The 24,826-nt window shown below is 37.1% G+C and overlaps 1 protein-coding gene across 3 annotated transcripts in view; it reads left to right on the forward strand.

Annotated features, from left to right (window-relative positions):
- RLIM (ring finger protein, LIM domain interacting) overlaps positions 1 to 24,506 on the forward strand; it is a 30,292-nt gene extending 5,786 nt beyond the window's left edge. For all 3 annotated transcript variants that reach the window (XM_081276962.1, XM_081276964.1, XM_081276963.1), the window contains 3 exons: positions 14,932 to 15,124; positions 16,392 to 16,475; positions 17,656 to 24,506. In XM_081276962.1, the coding sequence (XP_081133088.1) occupies positions 14,956 to 15,124; positions 16,392 to 16,475; positions 17,656 to 19,238 (1,836 nt within the window). In that variant the 5' untranslated portion in view covers positions 14,932 to 14,955 and the 3' untranslated portion in view covers positions 19,239 to 24,506. The remainder of the gene's footprint in view (positions 1 to 14,931; positions 15,125 to 16,391; positions 16,476 to 17,655) is intronic.
- Positions 24,507 to 24,826: the final 320 nt, after the last annotated feature.

Below are 24,826 nucleotides of genomic sequence, written 5' to 3' on the forward strand. Positions count from 1 at the left end.
CAGTTGACATTTATTTATTTACTTATATGTGGTGCTGAGAATCGAACCCAGTGCCTCACATATATTAGGCAAGCACTCTACCACTAAGCCACAACCCCAGCCCTAAGTGAATTTTCTCTTTAATTTTTGTGGTACTGGGGATTTAACTCTGGGGAGCTCTACCATTGAGCTACATTCCCAGCTCTTTTTATTTAATTTTCTTTTTTAAAAATATTTTTTAGTTGTAGATGGACACAATACCTTTATTTTGTTTGTTTTTATTTTTATGTGGTGCCAGGGATCAAACCAGGTACCTCATGCATGCTAGGCAAGTGCTCTACCACTGAGCCACAACCCTGGCCCCCAGCTCTTTTTATTTTTTAAGAAAGACTCTCACTAAGTTGACCAGGCTGGCCTCAAACTTGCAATCCTCCTGCCTCCCAAGTAGCTGGGATTACAGGAGTACTGGACCGTACCTGGATTAAATGACTTTTCAACTATAATATCATAACAATATTCTTTTCATGGACTAAGTGTATTGAATGAGATCATACTGTTAGCAGTGGTCAGAAACAGTAATTTGCATAATTAATATAATGGTTGTAGAAGTTAATTCCTTTTTTGAAATTATTCTTTAAAAATCTCAGGGTGTGGTTCTTACAAAACTGGTTCACTACCAAGAAATAAAAATTGAGCCAAAATTAGACTTCCCCTTTTTTTTTTTTTTTTTTTTTGTGGTGCTGGGGATCTAACCCAGGGCCTTGTGCATGTAAGGCAAGCACTCTGCCACCAACTGAGCTATATCCCCAGCCCTAGGCTTCCTTTTTGAAGTCTATCCTTTTTGGGAAGAAGTCTATTAAGTTGCTATTCTTCAGTTAAAATAACATATATTTTTACATATGTAAGAGTTTAAGAGTATGAGCCAGGTTGTAGTGGTACACTGCAACTTAGCTGGTATACTACAACAGTAATCCCAGATACTCAAGAGACTAAAGCAGGAGGTTGTAAATCTCTGTTACAACCACAATATTATCATACCCAAGAAATTTAACACTGATACAATAATTTTTCTAATATTCAGTTGGCATTAAAATTTCTAGCTGGGCATGGTGGCCATGCCTGTAATCCCAGCAGTTTAGGAGGCTGAGACAGGAGGATCACAAGTTGAAAGCCAGCCTCAGCAAGAGTGAGGTGCTAAGCAACTCAATGAGACCCTGTTTCTAAATAAAATATAAAATAGGTCTGGGAGTGTGGCTTAGTGGTTGAGTGCCCCTGAGTTCAATCCCTGGTACCAAATATTTATATAAATTTCTTCAATTATTCCCCAAATGTCTGTATAGATATGTTTTTTCATTTAGTATTTAGCCAACATCTGTGTATTTCACTTGGTTAAGAACTGTATTTAGTTTTCTTAAAAAATATATCCCACATTTTTTTTATTTTAATTTTTGTTTTTCAGGACATTGACTTTTTTTTAAAGCAATTTTTTTAGTTGTCAGTTTACCTTTATTTTATTTATATGTGGTGGTGAGAATTGAACCCAGTCCAGTGCCTCACACATGCCAGGCAAGCACTCTACCACTGACCCACAACCCCAGCCCACATTGACATCTTTGAAGAGTCTAGACCAAATGTTTTGTAGAAAGGTCCACAATCTAGATTTGTCTGATTTTTTTTTTTTAACCACATGGTTAGATTCAGTTTGAACATTTTGATAATCCTACACAGTCGTATGGTTTTGATACACTCTGGTCTCATCACCCCCTTACTTAAAAATTATTGATAACCCAAAGACCTTTTGCATATCTGAAATATATGTCAAGATTATCATAGTAGAAATTAGACCTGATAATTGTTTTGAAACTTTAATTACCTCATTTAAAAAATAGCAAAACCATTAGATGTTAACTTTCTAAACCAAAAATTTTAGTGAGAAAAATGGGATTGTTTTACATTTTATGTCATTTTAATGTCTGTCTTAATAGAAGACAGGTAAGTCTCTGCATCTACATTCAGTTTGTTGTTTTGTTTGAATTTTATGAAGAAAATTTGGCCTCATAAGGATAAGCAGTTGTAAAATGGAAGAGTTTTAGTTTAATTTTCAGACTTTAAAAGTAGTGGTCATTTCATTAGGGATTTTCTATTTTTATTATCACTTCTTATTTTGTCCATAATAATTTTTTAGTAGTTTTTTCTTCAAAAAAGCATTTTGGTAATCTTAAAATACAATTTATAATGTAAGGCCTAAAAATGCTTAATTTTTTACCTTTAATTATCAATTTTCAAAGTAACTAGTTTGTACCTTAGCAATCCCCAATTTGGCTCCTTGCTTCTTGTGTGGTTTTCTTGATTTGTCTGTTTGGGGGTTTTGTTTGTTTGGTTGGTTTTGTTTGGTTTTTTTGCTGGGGATTAAACCCAGGGATGCTTTGTTACTGAGCTTCATCTTCAGCTCTTTTTTAATTTTTTGAGAAAGGACCTCACCAAGTTGCTGAGGTTGGCCAGAACTCAGGGATGTTTTGCCACTGAACTACATCCTCAGCTCTTTTATTTTTTGAGAAAGGGTCTCACTAAGTTGCTGAAGCTGTACTCAAGCTTGTTATCCTCCTGCCTCAGTCTCCTGAGTCACTCAGATTACAGGTGTGCACCACCATGCCCAGCCTGGTTCCTTGTTTCTAGGAGTGGAATCGGATAAATTGCAAAAAGTTGACTTATTTGGAATAATTCCTGCTAGGTTCTTGCTGCTTATGAGATGTTTTGTGGGCTGGGGTTGTACTTCAGTAATCTCGTGTGTGTGAGGCACTGGAATCAATCAAAAGATGTTTTGTCATTTTGGAAGATTTTCCCTCCCAGTGCTGGGGGATTGAACCCAGGGCCTCATATGCTAGGCAAGTGTTCTACCACTGAGCTACATCCCAGACCCAGACCCATTTTTGGAAGTTTTCATATAAGGAGTGAACATGGTATTAAAGACTCATGGTGAGATTGAATAGTTTGGTCTTGCCTATTGGGATAAAAGGAATATATTTTAAAATACATCAGCTTGGGATATATTGGGAGGCAATTGTCATTTAGTGAAAAGATGACTGAATTTGGAGTCAGGACATCTGGGTTTAATTATTGGCCTTTTCCTAGCCACATGGTCTTTGATAAATTACTTCCTCTTGCCATGTTTCTGTTTCTCGTCTGTAAAGTAAAGGTAGTGATTCCTACTTAATGGTATTGTTGTAAGAATTAAGTGAAATACAGGTAAAAGCCCTATGTAAATATAGGGTGATGGGTATTGCCTGTAACCAGGGGGAGAGCTAAATGGTTTAAGAATAATTATAATTTGTTGTCTAAATTATGTTTTATTGGTACTCTCTTCATAGAAATAATTATTTAAAAATGGATGAAGCTAGTCATGCTCAAGCCAGAATTTGTCTTATATACATGAATGTTATAACTTGAAAGTGAGATAATTAAATAGATCTAAAATTCTGTCTTTTATGATGATGTTGAAGGAGTCTAGGGGTATGTATGGTTTCTTTTTTCTCTTTTTTTTTTTAAGTTGTGCTGGGGATTGAACTCGGGACCTTACTGCATGCCAGGTGAGCACTCTACCACTGATCTACCACTGATCTTTTCAGCCCTCTTCGTTTCTCCTACTAGTTAAACCAGAAATGTACCACAGTGTCATTGACTACAAAGTAGAATCTGGAAACCCATTTTGTTAATGGAATTCTTCTCTCATATTTTCATACCAAAATGGAGAAAAGTCTGTTTATAATTTGTATTAACATCTTTGACATGCTTTAACTTTTAAGATGTTCTTTTTCACTTATCAAATAGTGGTGTTAACATCTACTAGAAGCAGAACTTGTTATGGTTTATATTTATTAGATTTCTTCATTTTATGCCACTTAACTGGCACAGGACTGCTTAATGAGACTGGGTTCATTGGGTGTGTGAGAGTAAGATTATTTTTCAGGGCATTTGAGAACATGGCTTGCATTTCATTTTCTTTGAAAATGTGATTGATTACCAATGGTCTTGGGACCTCTGAACCTAAAGGATAGAGGTACATTTGACCTGCATTCCTAGTTCAGGGGAAATGCAGAATTACGTCTGAGAGGATAGAGACTTTGTGCAAAAGTAGAGAACTAAATCAGATTGTTCTTTCCCAGTCTCTTAACTAACCTTGTTGCTTGGATTGAAGTCTCTATCTTAACAAAAGCATTGTGTTCTGTTTAATGAAGCCTTGCCAGTTTGGTTACAATTTTGAAATCTTGCTGCGGGAATTCCATCATTTGGGGATATATTTTCCTTGATTTTTCATATATGAATTATTTAGGGGGAAAGGAGAACAGTATGCTATTATGGAAATAATAGTAATTTCGGTTTGTTTGCATAATGCTTGTGTCTCATTGTTATATTTTTTAATTAAAGAATAAACTAAAAAACCCCTCTTGTAGAATGAAATTCAGGCTCACCAGGTAGGAGTTATTTAAGATTCAACAATCTCATCTTAAATCCCAACTACTGGGGAAGATGAAGGAAAATTACAAGTTTCAGGTCAGCCTTGTCAAATTAGACCTTGTTTCAAAATTAAGCAAACAATAAAAAGGTTGGGGATGTCACTCAGTGGTAGAGTGCCCCTGGGTTCAATCACCAGTACTGTTTAAAAAAATTTCTTTTTCACCAATCTCCAGAATTAGTGTCAGGAGAGTTTGGAACAGAGGTATAATGTTGTGTCTCTGGTCTCCACGTAGGAAACTAGAAATTCCAAGATTTAAGAGTGAATAATTTTTGATATTAGGGATTAAATCTGGGGACACTCTTTTTTTTGTTTTGAGACAAGAGTCTCACTAAGTTCCTGGGATGGGCTTGTAATTCTCCTGCCTTGGCCACCTGAGTTGCTGGCATTGCAGCATAGGAAACTTATTCCAGGGCTGAGGATTTAGCTCAATGGTAGAATGCTTGCCCCGCATATGTGCAGCCCTTGGTTCAATCCTTAGCACCACAAAAAAGAAAGAAAAGTATTAGTATCTATCCTATGTGTATTTACAGAGTATTCAGCATTGTTATTTTGTTTTCAAAACAAAGGGTGGGTTTATAGAGTATAAACAGTATATTGGGAACATTTGGAACTCTTTCTTGAGCTTTTTCTACCTTTAAAGCAAATGCAGGGTTAGGGGATGTAGCTTAGTGGCATGGGTCCAGAGTTCAATCTCCAACATTTTCTCCAAAAAAAAAAAAAATGCTTTAAAGCTGTGTCTTCCCATATGGTAGTTACTAACTCTGTGGCTATTGGACAGTTGAAATGTGTCTAGTGTAACTATGAAAGTAAAGTTTTGATTTTATTTCATTTTAAATTAAAAAACTAAAATGTGTAAAATGATTTTCCAGGGGCTGGGGTTGTGGTCCAGTGGTGGAGCGCTTGCCTAGCATGTGTGAGGCACTGGGTTTGATTCTCAGCACCGCGTATATAAATAAAATAAAGGTCCATTGACAACTAAAAAATATTTTTAAAAAGTAAAATAAAATGATTTTCCACTAAACACAACTTTATTGTTTTGGAAGTTTAGTGTTTTAAAAAATCATCTCAGTGATTTATATTGATAGTACATTAAAGTGATGATTTTTTTTTTCTTTTGAGGTGCCAGAGTTAGAACCCAGGGCCTCGAGCATTCTAGAAATGCTCTAACACTGAGCTACACCTAACAGGAAAAGTGATGTTTTGGTTTTGTTAAGCAAAATCATTTTTTGTACCAGGGATTGAACCTAGGATTACTTTACTACTGGACCACATTCCCAGCCCTTTTTATTTTTTTATTTCAAGACAGGGTCTTGCTAAGATGCTAGACTGCCTTTGAACTTGTGATACTCCTGCCTCAGCCTCCCAAGCTGCTGGGATTACAGGTGTGCACCACTATGCCCAGCTTCAATAACATTTTTTTAATTTACTCTTTTTTTACTTTTTGTTTCTAGGGCTGGGGATCAACCAAGGCAAATGCTCTACAACTGAGCCATATTCCCACTCAAGATTTTACTTTTTTGATGTGGCTGTTCAAAAATTTTAAATTACATGTGGTTCACATTGTGTTTCTTTTGGACTGTGCTGCTTCAGACAGGTTATTAAGGGAAATGAACTCAATATTCACATTGGATTTGGTTCAGTGGTTTAAATATCTACACTGTGTAAGGCATTTTGCTAGTGGCTTTTGGAGGAGTTTTAAAAGGACTATAAGTCTGGTTCTTTCTCTAAAGGAAACTACTTGGGAAGAGAAGACTCATAACATTTAACAAAAGCATCATGAAGGCAGGAAGTGCCACTCTGGTGGCACAGACAAGTATTGTATGCAGAGATGGGTGGAAAATTGCTAGCTGAGATAGTCAGTGGCAGCTTTATAGGAAGTAAGATTCCATAGACTTTGAAAGAGTGACTGAAATAGGGAGAGACAAGGAAGGTCTGTAAGAAAAGTAGGAATAGAATAAAGATACGGTATGTTGGGCAGGGGTGGGGCAACACAAAATAGATTGGTCTTTCCCAGAAATTGCTATAATTTTGCCCAGAACAGAAGACCAAGAGACTGAACTATCCTTAATGACATTTTAGTTCAAAGGATCTTTTGAAATCAGCCTGTTCCTACCTGATAAGGAATATTTCTTTTTAATATTCAGCATCTTCTTGAATATTTCCAGAGATGCATAACTTTCCTTGCTTCAGGAGGCTGGTTACATCTCCATTTTGGAGTTTTGTCATACTGTTGTATTAGAGACGGGGTCTCACTGAGTTGCTTAGCACCTTGCTGTTGCTGAGGCTTACCTTGAACTCATGATCCTCCTGTCTCAGCCTCCTGAGCCACTGGGATTACAGGCATGCACCATAGTGCCTGGCCCCTCCCTCCCTTCCTTTCTCCCCCCCCCCCCAGAGAGATATGACACAACACCCATATTTATTTTTTTAATGTCATGCTAAGGACTGAACCCAATGACCCATACATGCTAGGTGAATGTTCTGCCACTGAGCCACAACCCCAGCCCTTTTTATCTATTTCTAATTTGACACAGTGTTGTGTGCTTATCTCTCTGGTGGGTGGGTGGGTGTGTCTGTCTTGTCTGTCTTTGTCTCGGGGGAGTGTTGCAGTACTAGAGATTGAATTCAGGGCCTCGTGTATGCCAGGCAAGTGCTCTACCACTGAGCTACATCCCCAGTTTCTCCCACTCGCCATCCCTTTTTGGGGCACTAGGGATTGAACTCAAGGAGTATTCTTATCTCTAGCTATATCCTCAGCCCCATATTGCTTACCTTGAACTTGGAATCATCCTGCCCTGGACTCCCAAGTTGCTGGGATTATAGGCATGCACCACTGAGCCTGGACCCTGAGTCCTTTTTTTATTTCCTTATAGTGAGGATTGAACTCAGGGCCTCGAGCATGCTAGGCAAGTACCCTACCACTGAGCCACATCCCTAGCCCTTTATTTTGAGACAGGTTCTGCCTAGGCTGGCCTGTAATTTATGATCTTCCTGCCTCAGCCTCCTCTGTAGCGGAGATTACAGGTGTGTGCCACCAAGTCTGGCCGGTGCTCTCTTTTATGTTATACCTCCCAATATTTGAAGATAATTGTGTCCTTTTTTTAGACTTTCTTCAGGATAATCATCTCCAGGTAATTAAGCCATTTATATATTTTATTTTTTGAGACTGGGATAAGTTGTCTTGTGTTGCCCAGGCTAGGCTTGAACTCAGTTCTCCTCCCACCTCAGCTTCCTGAGTGGCTGGGATTACAGGCCTGTACTCCAGTGCTTGACCTGCCATTTCTTTTGTTTATAGGTTTTTCACCATCTTGGTCATTCTAGACTTGCTTGTGTTTGTCATTTTCCTTTTGGAGATATTTTTAAAATGTCACAGGTAGTCTAAACAGCAGGTTTCAATGGGGCTGTTACCTGCTTTTATTTGAACACTGCAGTATATGAAAGCAACTTGTGACTCTGTTAGTTACTTAGCCAGGTCAAACAGGCTTTTTTATTGAGTTTGTGGTAGGTAAGAACTTTTGAGTTCTTTTTCATGTGAACTGCCAAGACAGGTTCTTCCCCTACTCTTTACTTTTGCTATGAGTTATTTTAGCCTGCTCACTCTTTAATAAAAGTGTGCAAAGTGGGACATATATCATCACTGTGTCATTTTATTTTAGCCCATAGTTCACTATGAATTCAGAATATTACTTATGTACATCTGTTAACTCCCAACTTTGAGTTGTTTTTGTATTTGGTGAGAATGTCTTTAACTGATTCGTCCAAATGGTGATTAAATTTTTGGTCTGGGGAGATACCGGGGATTGAACTCAGGGGCACTCGACCACTGAGCCACATCCCCAGCCCTATTTTTTATTTAGAGACAGGGTCTCACTGAGGTGCTTAGCACCTCGCCATTGCTGAGGCTGACTTTGAACTCATGATCCTCCAGCTTCAGGCTCCCGGGCTGCTGGGATTACAGGTGTGCACCACCGCACCCGTCTCAAATGGTTCATTTTTAAATGCTAAGTTTATAGGGTGATTTGCAGGTTAACACTGCTCCATGATCTTTTTATTTTCAGTACTGGGGATTGAACCCTGGGCCCTCGGCACATGCTAGGCAAGTGCTCTACCACAGAGCTACATCTCCAACTCTTTATTTTGAGACAGGGTCTCACTAAGTTTCCCAGGCTAAACTCAAGTTTGTTATCCTTCTGCCTCAGCTTCCTGAGTAGCCGGGATTATAGGCATGCACCACCATGTCTGGCTTGCTCCATAATCTTTGAGGGTAGTATATTAACAGCCGTGAATCTATTAAACTGAATTATCATCAAGCTCCTTCCTTCAGTGTGATTCTAGGTTCAGGATCAGCATCACCTGGTGGCTTATTAGTAATTCAGATTCTCAGGTCTCATTCTACTGAATCAAAATCTCTATTTTAACAAGATTTTCAGGTCTTTCACATGTATGCTGAAGTTTAAGAAGTACTGGGCTAGCCTATGTTTTTCCATCATGATAGGAAGAGAAACTCTATATCCTGTGCAGAAAACAAATCAGTAAGTTAGCATTATTACCCTATAGAATTAACTGTGGAATTTCAAAAATACTCATGTCTGTCTGACCCAGAGAAATATTCCCAGGTGAATCTAATGTGCAAGCCAAAGTTGAGAACTATCCCTATGTAAAGCCAATAAGAATTTGGCAGTGAATTCCACCTCTGGTGGACATGTTTTCTTCTACATGTTAGCAGTATATCTGATAGTCTGTTACAGAATTTTCTGTGTGTGTGTGTGTGTGTGTTTTCTTGGGATTGACCCCAGGGCCTTGCACATACTAGGCAAGTGCTCTATCACTAAATTGCATTCCCAGCTGTCCCCTAAGTTTGTTGTTACGTTTTACTGTGCTATCATTTCTAGACTTTACCTTTTATGAAGATTGAATAATTTTTAAAAGATATTAGATAATCTTTTTTAGCATTTATTTTTTAGTTGTAGGTGGACACAGTACCTTTATTTCACTTATTTACTTTTATGCAGTGCTAGGAATCGAACCCAGTGCTTCATGCATTCTAGGTGAGCATTCTTCCTCTGAGCCACAACCCCAGCCCCCCTTTTTAATATATATTTTTTAGTTGTCAATGGGCTTTTATTGTTGTTTATTTATATGCAGTGCTAAGAATCAAACCCAGTACCTCATGCATGGGAGGCAAGCGCTCTACCACTGAGCTACAACTCCAGCCCCAGAAGATTGAAATATTTTTAAAGCTAGTGTTTTACCATCTTCATGATATTGTAAAGATTTTTGTTGTTAGGAATTATACGTGTTTTTGTGGTACTGGGGATAGAAACCAGGGATGCTCTACCATTGAACTATATCCCAGGTCCATTTATTTATTTATTTGTTTGTTTGTTTGTTTTGAGAAGGGGTCTTGCTAAAGTTGCCAAGGCTGACCTCAAACTTGTGGTCCTTCTGCCTCAGTCTTCAAGTTCCTGGGATTACAGGCATGCACCATCACATCCAGCACAAGTTATGCATTCTTCTTGGCTCTGAATTCTCTGAGAAGTTTGGGGGTTTTTTTTCATTCTTTAAATTAGAAGGTAATTCTCCTTGTTGAAAAAAAAATAGAAGCTGAGTGGCCCTACCTTCCATCTTCTCAGTATAGTCAGTCCCTCCTATGCTTAGTATAAGAACCCCTTTCTTGTTTCAGATGCTGTTTTTGAATCTTCTTCACATGTTCGCAAGTTTCTATTCCTTCTGGGCTTTAATCTTCTTGATGCTATTCTTAAGGCTTAGTGCCACTGTTGTTAATTTTCCTTGGCATATGAGTTTTCTGTTATCTGTGGTTCATGTCCTTGAAGTGTCAGAACTTATCAGATGTTTTTACCTTCCTTGGAAAAATTTATATTTTTAATCAATTTTTTTGTGATATTGAATCCAGGGCCTCAGCATGTTAGACAAATGTTCTAGTACTGAGCTGTACCTCTAGCCTAGAAGATTTGTGTTTTTAAAGCTTATTAATCATCTCTTTTTTTTTTTTTTTTTTTTTTTTTTTTTGTACTGGGGATTGAGCTCAGGGGCACTTGACCACTGAGCGACAATCCCAGCCCTATTTTGTATTTTATTTAGAGACAGGGTCTCACTGAGTTGCTTATCACCTTGCTGTTGCTGAGATTGGCTTTGAACTAGTGATCCTCCTGCCTCAGCCTCCCAAGTCGATGGGATTATACGCAAGTGCCACCATGCCTGGCCCAGTCCTAATTTTTTATTTTGGCATAATATCTCACTAAATTTCTGAGACCAACCTCAAACTTGCAATACTCCTGCCTTAGTCTCCCAAATTGCTGGGATTACAGCTGTGTGTCTCGATGCACAGCAAAGCCTATTAATCCTAGATTTATTTTCAGAATTATTTACTCTTCCTTCAAAAGTGGGGTCTTGTCCTGTCATGTTATTGGCATTCAAAATATTAATTGCTTTAAGGAACATGCACTAAATGTTGCTGGTGGTTTTCTTTTGGTTGCTGGTGGTTTTCTTTTGGTTTGAGGTATTATAGCTGGAGTTTCTTTTTCCTTTATGCCTCTCTGCACTTTAAACAAATCAGTTGCTTTTGCTTTTGCTATTCCCGTTAGTAAATTGTGGGGGAAAATGGCTTTTGTTGTTTTGTTTTTAGTGCTTGAGCCACATAATTTATATGGGTGTTTATTTAAGCTGATTTTCCTAGTCTTCCCCAAAAGTTTCAAGTTATAAAGATAGCATTTGTCAGAAATTTCTATTGTTTAGTCTTAATCAAAATTAAGGAATCTTACTTATGGGATTAGGGAACTCTTACCAAAAATATTATGGTCTACTCCCTCCATTTCTTCAACATACTTTTATTTGTTTAAATAATGTTAGGATATTTACAAGAACAATGATCTAAGGAAAATAAAATGTAAATCTAGGTGTGCCCATGTCTAGACTAAATTTTCCTTAGGCTCAGCAAGCAGGCAGTCCGACAAGATAAGCTTCTTAACGTTTATATCTGGAAAAGGGTTTTTAAAGAATTTTTCTCTTTAGAATGGATTTGTAAATGTTCTGGTACTTCAAATATTGTGTGTAGGTATGCAGGGGGTTAAATCTTAGTACCAATATAGACTTAGTCTTTTCCCCACAAACCAAATTTCATATTGTCCTTGTCTGTTGGGGCTACTGTAATACAATATCATATACTGGGTGGCTTATGAACAACAGAAATTTATTTCTTACAGTTTTGGAGGCTGGAAAGTCGGAATCAAGGGAGTAGCAAATTTGTTTTTTCTTGAGGGCTGACTTTTATCCTCTTTGGTATAAGGGGCAAGGCGGCTCTCTGGGGCCTCTTCTAAAGTGCACTAATCCATTCATGGGGGTTCCATTCTCACAACCTAGTACTTTTCCCGAAGGTCTCACTTCCCAATACTTTGAGGGTTAGTACTTCAGCATGTGAATTTTAGGAGACAGAAGTAAAATTTTCACCAAAAATTCTCTTTTTGATACCAGGGATTTAACCCTGAGATATAACCCAGAGATACTGAGCCACATCCCCAATACTTTTTTATTTTTTGAGACAGGGTCTTGCTAATTTGCTGAGGCTGATCTCGAACTTGCAGTCCTCCTGTCACAGCCTCCCAAGTTGCTGGGATTACAAGCATACATCACCATGCCCAGCAAAGTTTTTATTTTTTGAGACAGGGTCTCACTAATTTGCTCAGGCTGGCCTCTAACTTTTAATCCTCCTGCCTCAGCTTCCTGAGTCACTGGGACTACAGGTGTGAGTCACTATGCCTGGCAAAGAGAACTGTAAATTGGTTTTATTTTTTATGGTACTGATGATTGAACCCAAAGCTTCCCACATATGAGGCAAACACTCTACCACTGAGCATAACACCCTCCCCATAAGCATATGATTTTAATGAAGCATGCTCATCTCTTGGAGGAGGCATTTTCAGAATTTTGATATAGCTTCTTTTGAATTTCATCTTTTAGTATCTCATACAGCACAGTTAGTATTTCCAATTGAATGTTATATAGAAGCTCCTCAGTTGCATGGATAAATGGATTTTGAAATAAGGAAATTTACATTTACATTAAGGTTCAAACACCACTTCTGAAATTATAGTTTGAGCTCTAAAAATAAATCTATAAATTTGTATGGGAATAAAGCTCTTGTTTCTCTGACAGCACAAACAAGTACATAGAGCAACTTGACATTATTTGTGTTGCCAGTGCTAGTTATTATTGGATTGATTAGTATTGGTTTTTAATATAAACATTGTTTGCCTTATTATTCATTAAGAAACATTATCAAGTCTACAGCAAAAGCTAATTTCCCAAGCCATTCATTGTTTGAAAGTAGTAATTGAGTGGTTTCCTTCTTATTCCGAAAAAGAATTCAGTCTTTTCCCTAAGTACAACAAATCAAGAAAGTTTACCTATGTTAAGCCATCAGAATGCCACATGATAGAGCAAGTGTAGATTTCTGACAGAAAATTCATAGAACTGAGGATGGTTAAGTTCACAGAAGTGAGATTCACCATTGATGCCACTTGGTTCAATAACATGATGAATTCAAATATTTTCTGCATAGTGCCTGCAGAATAACCACACACTTTAAACGCCTTACATTTTTGTAGGCTTTATAAAATTGTCCAACAAGGTCATTTTCCACTCCATACATACTTTTATCATTTCAGTTGTAACATGTCTTAGTGGATCTGCTTCAGGTTGTGCTGAATTGTTTTCTCAACTTCCTTAAAAAAATATTCTCACAGTTTCATGCAGACTATTCATAGGGGTTACTTCTGCACTTAGTTCAAACTCCTTAAATAATCAACACTTGGCTCCTTGAGTAAACAGCAACTGAATATTATCAGTTATATTTGTCAACTAATCAGTAGCTAAGGAAAACCACTTCATCATTTGCATGAATATTCAATTGATTAGTGATATGACTTTCATTATCTTTGACTTTTTGTACAAGTACATTCCTGAAAAGACAAATACATTGTTATTTGTTTGGGTTTTTTTTTTTTTTTTTTTTGTTGGGGTTTTTTTGGTGCTTGGAATTGAACATACATGCACTCTACTATTGAGCTACAACACCAGCCCCTTTTTATTTTGAGACAAGGTTTCACTAAGTTGTTGAGACTGGCCTCAAACTTGCAGTCCTCCTGCCTTATCCTCCTGAGTCACTGAGATTACAGGAATGTACCACCATGCCCAGCTAAAAAGCTAATATTCGTAAATTTTCTCTGGACAGACTTCTGCTCTCAAAACAATTCCATTTATCACTGATAAATGGCTTTCCCTGATTAGGCAAAAATGAGCCATTTGTGAACTTTAGTTGAAGGTTCGTTTTCATTTTTTTAATATTTTGAATGAAATACTTCATTTTTCAATTTTCTGATCTTTTAAGACTAGCTTTTCTGTGAACTGAGTATAACAAGTGTTTAGTCTAATAATATCAAGTGTATACTGTATTACATTAGCACATCTATATTGTCTGTGTAATAAATGCAATCTTTATCATGTGATGCAAATAATCTGATGTTCCTTTAAGCATGCCATGCAAAGTCCTTTTTTCTTTAATTTGACATGATGAATTTAGTAATTTCAAAAATGTCACATTATGGCAATACACATGACAGCTGAAGTACTATCAAGTTTTAACTGCATCATGGCAGCTTACAGTGCACAAAGCAGCAGTGGAAAGCAGTGAGAGTGCCACTTACAGTCTCTCACAACTGCTCAACTCTGCCATTACAGCCCAAAAGCAGCCATAGGCAGTATGTAAATGAATGTATATGGTTTTGTTCCAATAAAATTTTATGAACATTGAAATGTGAGTTTCACATGACTTTTACATATCACAAAATATCCTAATTTTTAATCCTTTAAAAATGTAAAACCTGGAGATAAATAGTTCATTGGTAGAGTGCATTCATACAAGACTCTAGGTTCAATCCCCAGCACCCCCTCCCACCAAATGTGAAAGCCATTCTTGGATTGCAAGGGAATAGAAATAGGCAATGTGACTGGATTTGGCCCAATGGCTGTAGTTTTCCAAATTCTGACCTAATGTTCCTAGTATTACAGTGATTTTTCTGGAGGGTTTATGTTTTACAGTTTTATTTATTTGAGTCTTAAAATCCACATCTTGACCTCTACATTCTGGATTTTCACATAATGAAAAGTGTCTTAAGCCAGGTGCCGTGGTGCACAGGAGGATTGCAAGTTGAAAGCCAGCCTCAACAACATAGTGAGGCCCTAAGCAACTTAGCAAGACTGTGTCTCTAAATTTAAAAATATAAAAAGGGCTGGGGCTGTTGCTCAGTGGTTAAGCACCCCTGGCTTCAATCCCTGGTACCAAAAAAAAAAAAAAAAAAGGTATCTTAACAGTATACATAATGACCTGTTTTTAAGATTGGTCTCCTTTCTCCTTTTAGATAATTTTCCACTTGTTCATCAAGATGGAAAACTCGGATTCTAACGATAAAGGAAGTGGCGATCAATCTGCAGCACAGCGCAGAAGTCAGATGGACCGATTGGATCGAGAAGAAGCTTTCTATCAGTTTGTAAATAACCTGAGTGAAGAAGATTATAGGCTTATGAGAGATAACAATTTGCTAGGTACCCCAGGTATGCTGCATGTAATTTAAGGATTTATATATGTAAATTGCTGGTTGTAAAAGTCTTGTTTCTTTAGTCATTATGAAAAAATGATTAATACAAGGAATATAGAATGGCATTTACTGCTGTACTTCTTACTTGATTTATTCATTTCTATTTGGAAATCCTGTTAGAAATTTTAAAGTTATAAATTATGAATTGTTAGCAAAATGAATCAAAAAAGGAGCTGGACAATCTCTTTGTTCTTAGTTAGCTTTCTTTAACTTTTTGAAATGGGTCCAAGTGTGAAATAGATAATGGAAACTTTAGTTCCTGGGACAGACCTTTATTTTGTCATCTCCAATTCTCCAAATATGTCCTAGATATAATCCTATAGAGTTAGTCATGGGTAAAATAGCAGTTAGAACTTTTGGTTATTCTCTCTCATTTGACCCTAGCTAAAACTCAGCATCTCTCTTCCTCCTATTTCTATTTCTACTACACTTTGGGTGGTTGCATGTTTTGAAAGGTAAGGGTTTAAGCAGGATTTTTAAGAGGGAGTGTGTTCACTAACTCAGGAAGCTAAAGCAGGAGGATTACAAGTTCAAGGCCAGCCTGGGCAACTTATTGAGACTCTGTCTCATAATAAATTTTTTTAAAGGGTTAAGGACATAGTTCAGTTGTATAATGCTTGCCTAGAATGTGCAAAGCCCTGGGTTTTGATCACTAGTACCACAAAAAATAGACTTGTGGGGGTTGCATTTTGAGCCAACAGTACCAGACTTCAGTCAAGAATGCCTTAGTTGGAGCTCTGGCCCTGCTGTTACTTGGTGTATCTTCTGGCAAGTCAATCTCTCTCTCAGTCTGTTTTCTCATTTTAAAATGAAGATAACAATATCTACTTCCCAAAATTGCAATTTTAAAAAATTAGATATTATATGCAAAAGTATTTTAAAAATTAGAGATTTTGTATATGTATATGTACATGCTGGGGATTGAAGCCAGGGCCTTGAGAATACTGAGCATTTGGTTCTAACAGTGAGCTACATCCCGGTTTTCACCTCAGATATTTAAGAATCTCTAGTTTTTTTTTTTTTAATTTTATAGGTTTTTTTAAACTATGCTCTTAACTATTTTAAACATAATATTTTTCTTCTAATTTTCATGTGTCAAATCACCATTGGGCACTGATGAAGTATTTATTCCCCTAAGCTTATTTTTGCCCTATGATGTTTTGCTTGTTGTAAGAGTCACTAGTATTTTATTTGTAATTTGGAAAATATTTTTAAACTTTCAGGTGAAAGTACTGAGGAAGAGTTGCTAAGAAGACTACAACAAATTAAGGAGGGTCCACCACCCCAAAACTCAGATGAAAACAGAGGTATATTTTGCTTTGGGAGGTGGGTAAGGGATGGAATGATGAGAACTTCATAATAGTAAATGTCAGACAAAGATTATCCAGAAATGGCACAAATTAATTTGGTGCTAAGTAACTGCTCATAAAAAGAGAAGTGGCATTTTCTTGATATTTAGTGAGAATGTCAACATGTTTTTTTTTCTGCCTCACCTTTGGGTTGTTTGCATTAATTGGGACACAGTGAGGAATGGCCTATTTAAAATGTGATTCCTTTTTCCTCTTGGTTTACCACGGCCGTTGAAATTTCTCTCTACTTAATTTCTTATTTATAAATATATGGCTTTCTCACAAGCAATATGAAATGCTGCATTGTCTGTCCCAGTGGTTCTCAATAAGGTGTAATTTTGCCCCCCTCAGGGGAGTATTGGCAATGTCTAGATACATTTTTAGTTGACACAATAGAGAGTTTCTACCAGCATCTAGCAGGTAAAGATGAGCAAGTATGTAGCCAAACATCCTGATATCCTATAATACACAGTATAGTTCCCAGAATTAATTGGCTTAAAATGTCAGGAGTGCCACTGCCAATAAATCCTGCTGTAACCTCAGGTTTGGTGTTTCCCTCCCAATATGAAGTAGGGAATTTGACTATGACACTTAAGCTAAGAGCCTAGAAGTCATGTAGACTGATGAAAGTGACAGAAATAAAATTTGTACCTAAATACTACCATTGGTGTTTTGACAGTGGACTGAGAAAATGTTGCCTTCTGTCAGTCCCACAGTGGTATGCAAGGCTCTGTGTATCATGAAATACTGAAAATAGACTTCCTCCAGGTCCCCTTTAAAGATAAAAGTAATTTTCTGGGCTGGGATTATAGCTCAGTTGGTAGAGTGTTTGCCTCGCATGCACAAAAGCTGTTCAATCCCCAGCACCACACACACACACACACACACACACACACACACACACACAAAAGTAATTTTCTAAATTTCTCTAGGGATTAGCTTACTGTTTTCAAATACAATTGAATTTCTCCTGCCTTTTACTTGCAAATCTATGTGGTAAAGGTTATAAAAATCTACAAATGTGAAAGTTGGTCATAATATTTAAGTTCTTTAGTACAAAGTTGCAGAGTGCTATTATGTGATTGTCCTAATTTTAGTAGTTCCTTTTCTCCCTCTCCCTACCCTTTGTTTTAAACAGGTGGAGGAGACTCTTCAGATGATGTGTCTAATGGTGACTCTATAATAGATTGGCTGAACTCTGTCAGACAAACTGGAAATACGACAAGAAGTGGGCAAAGAGGAAACCAGTCTTGGAGAGCAGTGAGCCGGACTAATCCAAACAGTGGTGATTTCAGATTCAGTTTAGAGATAAATGTTAACCGTAATAATGGGAGCCAAAACCCAGAGAATGAAAATGAGCCATCTGTGAGGCGTTCTAGTGGAGAAAATATGGAAAACAGTAGCCAAAGGCAAGTGGAAAATCCACGATCTGAATCAGCATCTGCAAGACCATCTAGGTCTGAACGAAATTCAACTGAAGCATTAACAGGAGAAGCTCCACCTCCTAGAGGTCAAAGACGGGCAAGAAGCAGGAGCCCAGACCATCGGAGAACCAGAGCAAGAGCTGAAAGAAGTAGATCACCCCTTCATCCAATGAGTGAAATTCCAAGAAGATCTCATCATAATATCTCATCTCAGACTTTTGAGCACCCTTTAGTAAATGAGACAGAGGGAAGTTCTAGAACCCGGCACCATGTAACATTGAGACAGCAAATAACTGGACCTGAGTTGCTAAGTAGAGGTCTTTTTGCAGCTTCTGGAACAAGAAATGCCTCTCAAGGAGCTAGTTCTTCAGATACAGCTGGCACTGGTGAATCTACAGGATCAGGACAGAGACCTCCAACCATAGTCCTTGATCTTCAAGTAAGAAGAGTTCGTCCTGGAGAATATCGCCAGAGAGATAGTATAGCTAGCAGAACTCGGTCGAGGTCTCAGACACCAAACAATACCGTCACTTATGAAAGTGAGCGAGGAGGTTTCAGGCGCACGTTTTCACGTTCTGAGCGGGCAGGTGTGAGAACCTATGTCAGTACCATCAGGATTCCCATTCGTAGAATCTTAAATACCGGTTTAAGTGAGACTACATCTGTTGCAATTCAGACCATGTTAAGGCAGATAATGACAGGTTTTGGTGAGCTAAGCTACTTTATGTATAGTGATAGTGATTCAGAGCCTAGTGGCTCCGTCCCAAGTGGAAATATGGAAAGAGCAGAGTCACGGAATGGAAGAGGGGGTTCTGGTGGTGGTAGCAGTTCTGGTTCCAGTTCAAGTTCCAGCCCGAGTTCCAGTTCTAGTGGTGAAAGTTCAGAAACTAGCTCAGAGGTATTTGAAGGCAGTAATGAAGGAAGCTCATCAGGCTCATCAGGTGTCAGGCGAGAGGGCCGACACAGGGCCCCAGTCACTTTTGATGAAAGTGGCTCTTTGCCTTTCCTTAGTCTGGCTCAGTTTTTCCTCTTAAATGAGGATGATGATGATCAACCTAGAGGACTCACCAAAGAACAGATTGACAACTTGGCAATGAGAAGTTTTGGTGAAAATGATGCATTAAAAACCTGTAGTGTTTGCATTACAGAATATACAGAAGGCAACAAACTTCGTAAACTACCTTGTTCCCATGAGTACCATGTCCACTGCATCGATCGCTGGTTATCTGAGAATTCTACCTGTCCTATTTGTCGCAGAGCAGTCTTAGCTTCTGGTAACAGAGAAAGTGTTGTGTAATTAAGATCTGAACTCTCAGCTATGTAGCTGATATAGTGATGGGCAAATAGGAATCACTTGCTTTATGTCCACTTTTTGAGTGGTGCTTAAATGTAAAGGAACAACCTGAATTGAGTCATTGCTTTCTGAAGGAATCATGTCCTTTTTCCAGTTTCTGTTTGAGAATGAGATATTTAAAAAGCAATGTTTTAGGATCTAAAAATCTGACTTCAGTACCAGTTGAATCAATAGCTTTTCTGTTACTGATGATTTATCATGTATACTTGTCAGTTTCCCTTTGTTATTTTAAAAGATCTGCCTTAGCAATGGCTCCTGTCTGTTTCTTGTTGACCTTTAACATTTCCCATGCTGTAGGAGAGAGGGGTGAAGGAAATTCCCAGTTAAGACTAAGTTACAGTATGTGTTTCATAAGTAATTACTTAAAGCTATACCATTCCCAGTTTAGTTGACACAAATTCAGTCACATTCTGAATATTGTTTGTTCACCTTTCAGACTAGTTGATACTGGACATGTCAGTGTAAATAACACTAAAGTTAGGATCTTCTAAGTGTATAACTGTCTCCTAAGCCCATCACTGTGGCACACTGTAGAGTGAGCTTATAGTTTAATTGAGATATTTATCTTGTGGAAATATTAAAAAGCCTATGCTTGTGTAAGTGAAAAAAATCACGTTCATTTGTTTAAAAATGTAAAGCTATTTTGTAGAGGCTCAGTACTTTTCCAATGCACTGTTGTATTAATGCATTAAAAATTGTAAAGTACCATGCTTAGAAATGAGAAAACTGCTTTTTGTGAGCCAACATAGTTAAAAAACACACCAAACAAAGTACGAAGCTGCTTTTGTAAGTGTGTAGATGTCAAGAGCAGAACATATCTATAATATTTAATATATGTGAACAGCTACTGTGACATGAAAAGGAAAGGACCGTGCAGAATTAAACTACATTAAAGACCAATGGAAATCACATATTAACTTGGATTTAGGCAGGAAGTGAAAGATGGAAGTAAAGAAAACTGCTCTGAAGAATTTGAAGTGTTCATGAAGACAGTAATATGCAGACACAAACTGGTTACATGCTGTGAGAGCAGCAGCAGCTTGTCCCTGTGTTCTACTTGAATAGATGAAGCAGAAGACCAGCAAATTTGGCAGAGCTTTCTTTGGTTTATGAAAAATGAACCACTACCACCTAACACAAGTTAAATTGATGTTTTTACAAGTCTGATCCTCAAAAATAAAAAGGTGGAGGAAAGAGACTATAAACCACTTTTAGCATAAGAATTGCAGTTGGTACAGATGTGTGTGCTAATAGGAAAGTCTCGAATTTGCTTGTTTTCAAGATTTGTCCTGTAAGGTACTAGTACACACTTGTTAATATTTCATTATTATCTCTCTAGCACAGATCTAACATGTCACATTTAAAGACCTGTTGAAGAATTAAGGAATTTTCATCCTTTGTTGAAAGTGAGTCATGTTGGGTTATTTGAAATTAAATTTTAATTGTGCTGCCCATATCTGAAGATGAGATTGCTGGCTCACTATCTATGGACATGCACTTTATGTTGTTTTCTTACTAGTAAGAATAGTTTTGATAACCCCAGTACACTTGCCTAATTTCTCTTTTGAGACCAATTGAGGTTAGGATTAGTCTGGCTATGGAACAGATACTTGTTTTTCTGGGAATAGCAGGCCAGAAGAGGGACTGAACACATCCTTGGCCTTAAACAAAATTAGCTAACTACCCAGAAATATTCAAATACTGTATGAAATAAACAAGTCTGCTTTTGGAATTACCTGGCTACCTTCACCGTTATCACCTAAGCTGTAAAGATTATTTCAAAACTCATTCTTTCATGTTTTCTTCTGGCTTTCAATCCTACCTAAGTATCAAGGAAATTAACTTGTGTAAATATGGTAGTTGTTTACTAAGGATATGTACTGCTCTTGCAAGGAAATAATGTCCAAACAAAGCTTCACTTATTTTTTTTAATATAAGCAGATTTCACTGTTTATGGCGCTTACGTAATACATTTTATCTTTTTAAAAAATGTCCATGTAAAAGTAAGGATTCCTTTATATTTGTGAGCCTCCTTGTCTCCTTCCCTTAAGGGTATAATCAGTGGTTTTCATATCTGCAGGGTAGTACTGATTGGCTAAAAACAAGTCCATTTTCTTCTTGATATAAAATATTCCATTAACATAGGGGTGGTCATTTTAAATAGTTTTAAAAACAACTGCAGCACGTTCTAAGCATAAAAAGAGTTATTGGCAACAGGTACCTCCCTAACTTCCCAAGATGTATTACTTATTTGTGAAGTATTAAAACTAAGAGGTAACTCAAACAGAATGCTGGTCATGAATGTAGATGTTGAAGCTCTTCATAAACACTGGAAATAGAATTTTTTAAGTTTTTAGCCTTCGGTAGAATGCACATACTGGACATGTGCATGTGGACACCTTTTTCATTAGCACTCTTATCCATTGGACTGCATAGGATGAATACAAGTATTTTTAGTGGAATTTGCTACTTAATTTTTTATTTTGCAAAGTCCATAACTAATATATGCTTACTAATGTTGTGGACATTGAAGACAAGGTCATTTGCAGGTGTCAGATGTACAATGGAGAACAAAAATCCTTTTTCCCCACCAGCATCCAAACACCTATACTTGAGAGAGCATTTTCTTGCAAAAGACTTTACATTTCATTTTGTATCTTTGCACTTTTTCTTTATTACAAAAAGGTCCTGTCTTTAAGACCTACTTTGAACTTCATGCAGTAGTAGGAACAAAAACAATGTTGGGAGATCACATAGGGAAAAGTACTAAAATCTGAATTTCCTTTAATATTTCAGATTTTTTTAAATTCACTTAGTAGTGTGAAACATTTGCAGTGTTTTGTTTAACTCCAAGCAGCTGACAAGGTTGAGATTTACTAGTATCAGAAAACAAAATTGAATAAGTTTAGATTAAAAGTTTGCAGACTGTTTGTATCAGCACTAGAGTGGTGTTAATTTGGAACATTTGCTCTAAAAAGAACATACTAGTTACACTCAGTGGTGTTAATGGATGTGGGGACTGAGAAAACTGTTCACGTTAGTGTTGGATTGTAAGTAATAATTATACAGTTAATAAGGAAACCTTTTAACTCCAGCAGGTAATACACATAATCTTTAAGACCATGATTATTGGAATTCATCCAAACTTTAAGATAGGAAACTAACTGGTTAGCTCTAAGTATTACCTCAATATTTTCCCCCCTGGGAAAACATCCTTTCCGTGCCAAGTATTCTCTCCTAGTGTCAGTGTCTCTCATTTATCAAGGGTTATCACTTAATATGCTTTGTATTTAATCACCTGCTTCCCAAGGGTCCACAATGTGAAATGGGTCAAGTGTCAGCCATGATTTTCAGTCAGTTCCCAAAATACCTATGTGGTAGAGAAATACAGCAAAATGCCTCTTAAAAGGCCATTTTTACAGCTTACTAGAATACAGTGGCACCTTGTGGTGGTGGTGAACATTTTTAAAGATGGACATTTTTATCTTCCCCCTTTGTTCTTTTGTGAATGAAAATAATTTGCCTTATTTGATTTTTTTTTTTTTTTTGTAAATGTTTTACTTTACTGGCTTCCCTGTCAAATTTTTACCAGTATCAAGTACACAGAAGCCATGTTTTCAGGGCACTTTTATTTTTTACTAGTCTTGACTTTGCTAATTGCTACTTTCTGAAGTATTCTATACCTTAGCAATCCAAGAAGTTGATAAGGCACATGTTGAAGTGTCTGTTTTTCCTTTTTAGTGTAATTCTTCAGTATGTTTAATATTCAATAACAGTGTTGTAATTCATTGAGTTAACTAGTAAATTGTGTGCTTTTGAAAAAACATTTGGAAATGTACCTTGATGAAACATGCTTCATTTGGAAAATGCAAGGTCTGAGGAACTAGTATTTGATTTTTAAATCAGTTTTAATAAGCAGCTAAAACCAGCTGTGAGTTCAGTATACCTGGCCTTTAAAATTTTTAGCATTCTGAAACAATTTTTTTCTTTAACTGGGCAGTTCTAAAATATTATCTAATACTCTCAATGAGTTAATGTTATTTAAATCTACTTTGTATCTCAAAGTCTACAGCATAGAATAGAATTGTTATGAGGGTGTTAGAACTCTCAAGGGATAAAGCAACAGTTTATCAGTTTTATGGTTTTTTCCATGTCTATATAGGTGTTTGGATTCAGATCTAAAAGAAACAGTCATACCATGCAACACTCAAAATTTCAATCAGATACTTGTTTTTGATGAGGATTTGTTTACTAAAAGTTCCACTTGGTTCCGGTGGTGGCTATCTTAAAGACTTATAGTGAAAGTGAGCCCCATCATACATACCACTGTGCCTCATGACTCAAGAGTTTCCTTAATCAGTTCCTCATCCTGCAGATTTACTCCATTACCAAGGTTTGGTTGAAGAACCAGCTGCCCAGCCTTAACTCTGTATTTAGTGCCCTGCTACTAACATTCTTCTAACTGATTGATGTTTTAACTGTCCGATGTTTGGACTTTACCTCTTGATACAAGCTCCATTTGTCCCTGGTGCTGCTTTTAATGATATAGGGCCATGTGATCAGGTATCAAGTTGAGTAGGTACGCAGTGGGCCTGGTTATATACCCGTGCCTGTTTTATCTTCTCCCAGGAAGAGCTGCTTTGGTATAGATGTTTACTTGGATTCACATAAAGAACTGGGCAGCAGTCTTGGAAAGTTTTCTGAAACCTATAAGAACCTGAAGGGATTTGGGGGGAACATTAATAAAGGCTGCCTTTATGTCTTTGAACATGAAGCACATAAATGTATGTTCTGTAAAGACTAAAGTGATTGTTGTACCAGGGCTTCCTGACCTCTGGGAGAGAGTTTCAAAAAAGCAGAGAGGAGCACAAAGTGAAGTGAATTTGGTTGGGTGGTTTTATCTGGTTTCTCATTTTCTTTCAATTTAAAGCTGAACATAACACCCTTCTCCAATATGTATCCAGCAAACTCCTGGTTGGGAAGCCCTGTATTAAATTTTTGAGAATGTACCCAGTTTTCTTATTTTTTTGTACAGTGCTTTACACCTGCTAAAAATTAACTTGTTTAATGCAAAACAAGGCCTTGGAAGGTCAGTCATATTAAAGCTGGTTTGATTATTAATAGTTATCTTTTAGGAAGAAGCTTTTTCCCTATGTAAGATGTCATACTGCAGATTTAAAATATAGACTATCAATAAAATGCATGAAGTGATCATTTGTGCTTGATCATATCTCCTTGGGGCTTTCTTTAAAAGGGGGACTCTGATAAAGATTGTGTTGCTTCAAACCAATGTCAAACAGACTTGATTTTTAGAATCAAGTAGAATAAGAGTGCAACCTGGATTTTTATTCCAACCTCACTGCTATGAGTGTAGGCAGGTACTGGTTTATATGATAAACTTCCATTTTATCTGTGTTGTATAGTCCAATGGCTTAATCTTTGGTAAAATAAAAGATTAAAGTATATTCCAATACAAGAATCCTGGGAAGATTTATGTAAATGACATTTTAAGTAGGTGCATCTTTGCTGTT

Source organism: Spermophilus citellus (assembly GCF_964194105.1).
Source record: "Spermophilus citellus genome assembly, chromosome: X".
Taxonomy (NCBI): Eukaryota; Metazoa; Chordata; class Mammalia; order Rodentia; family Sciuridae; genus Spermophilus; species Spermophilus citellus.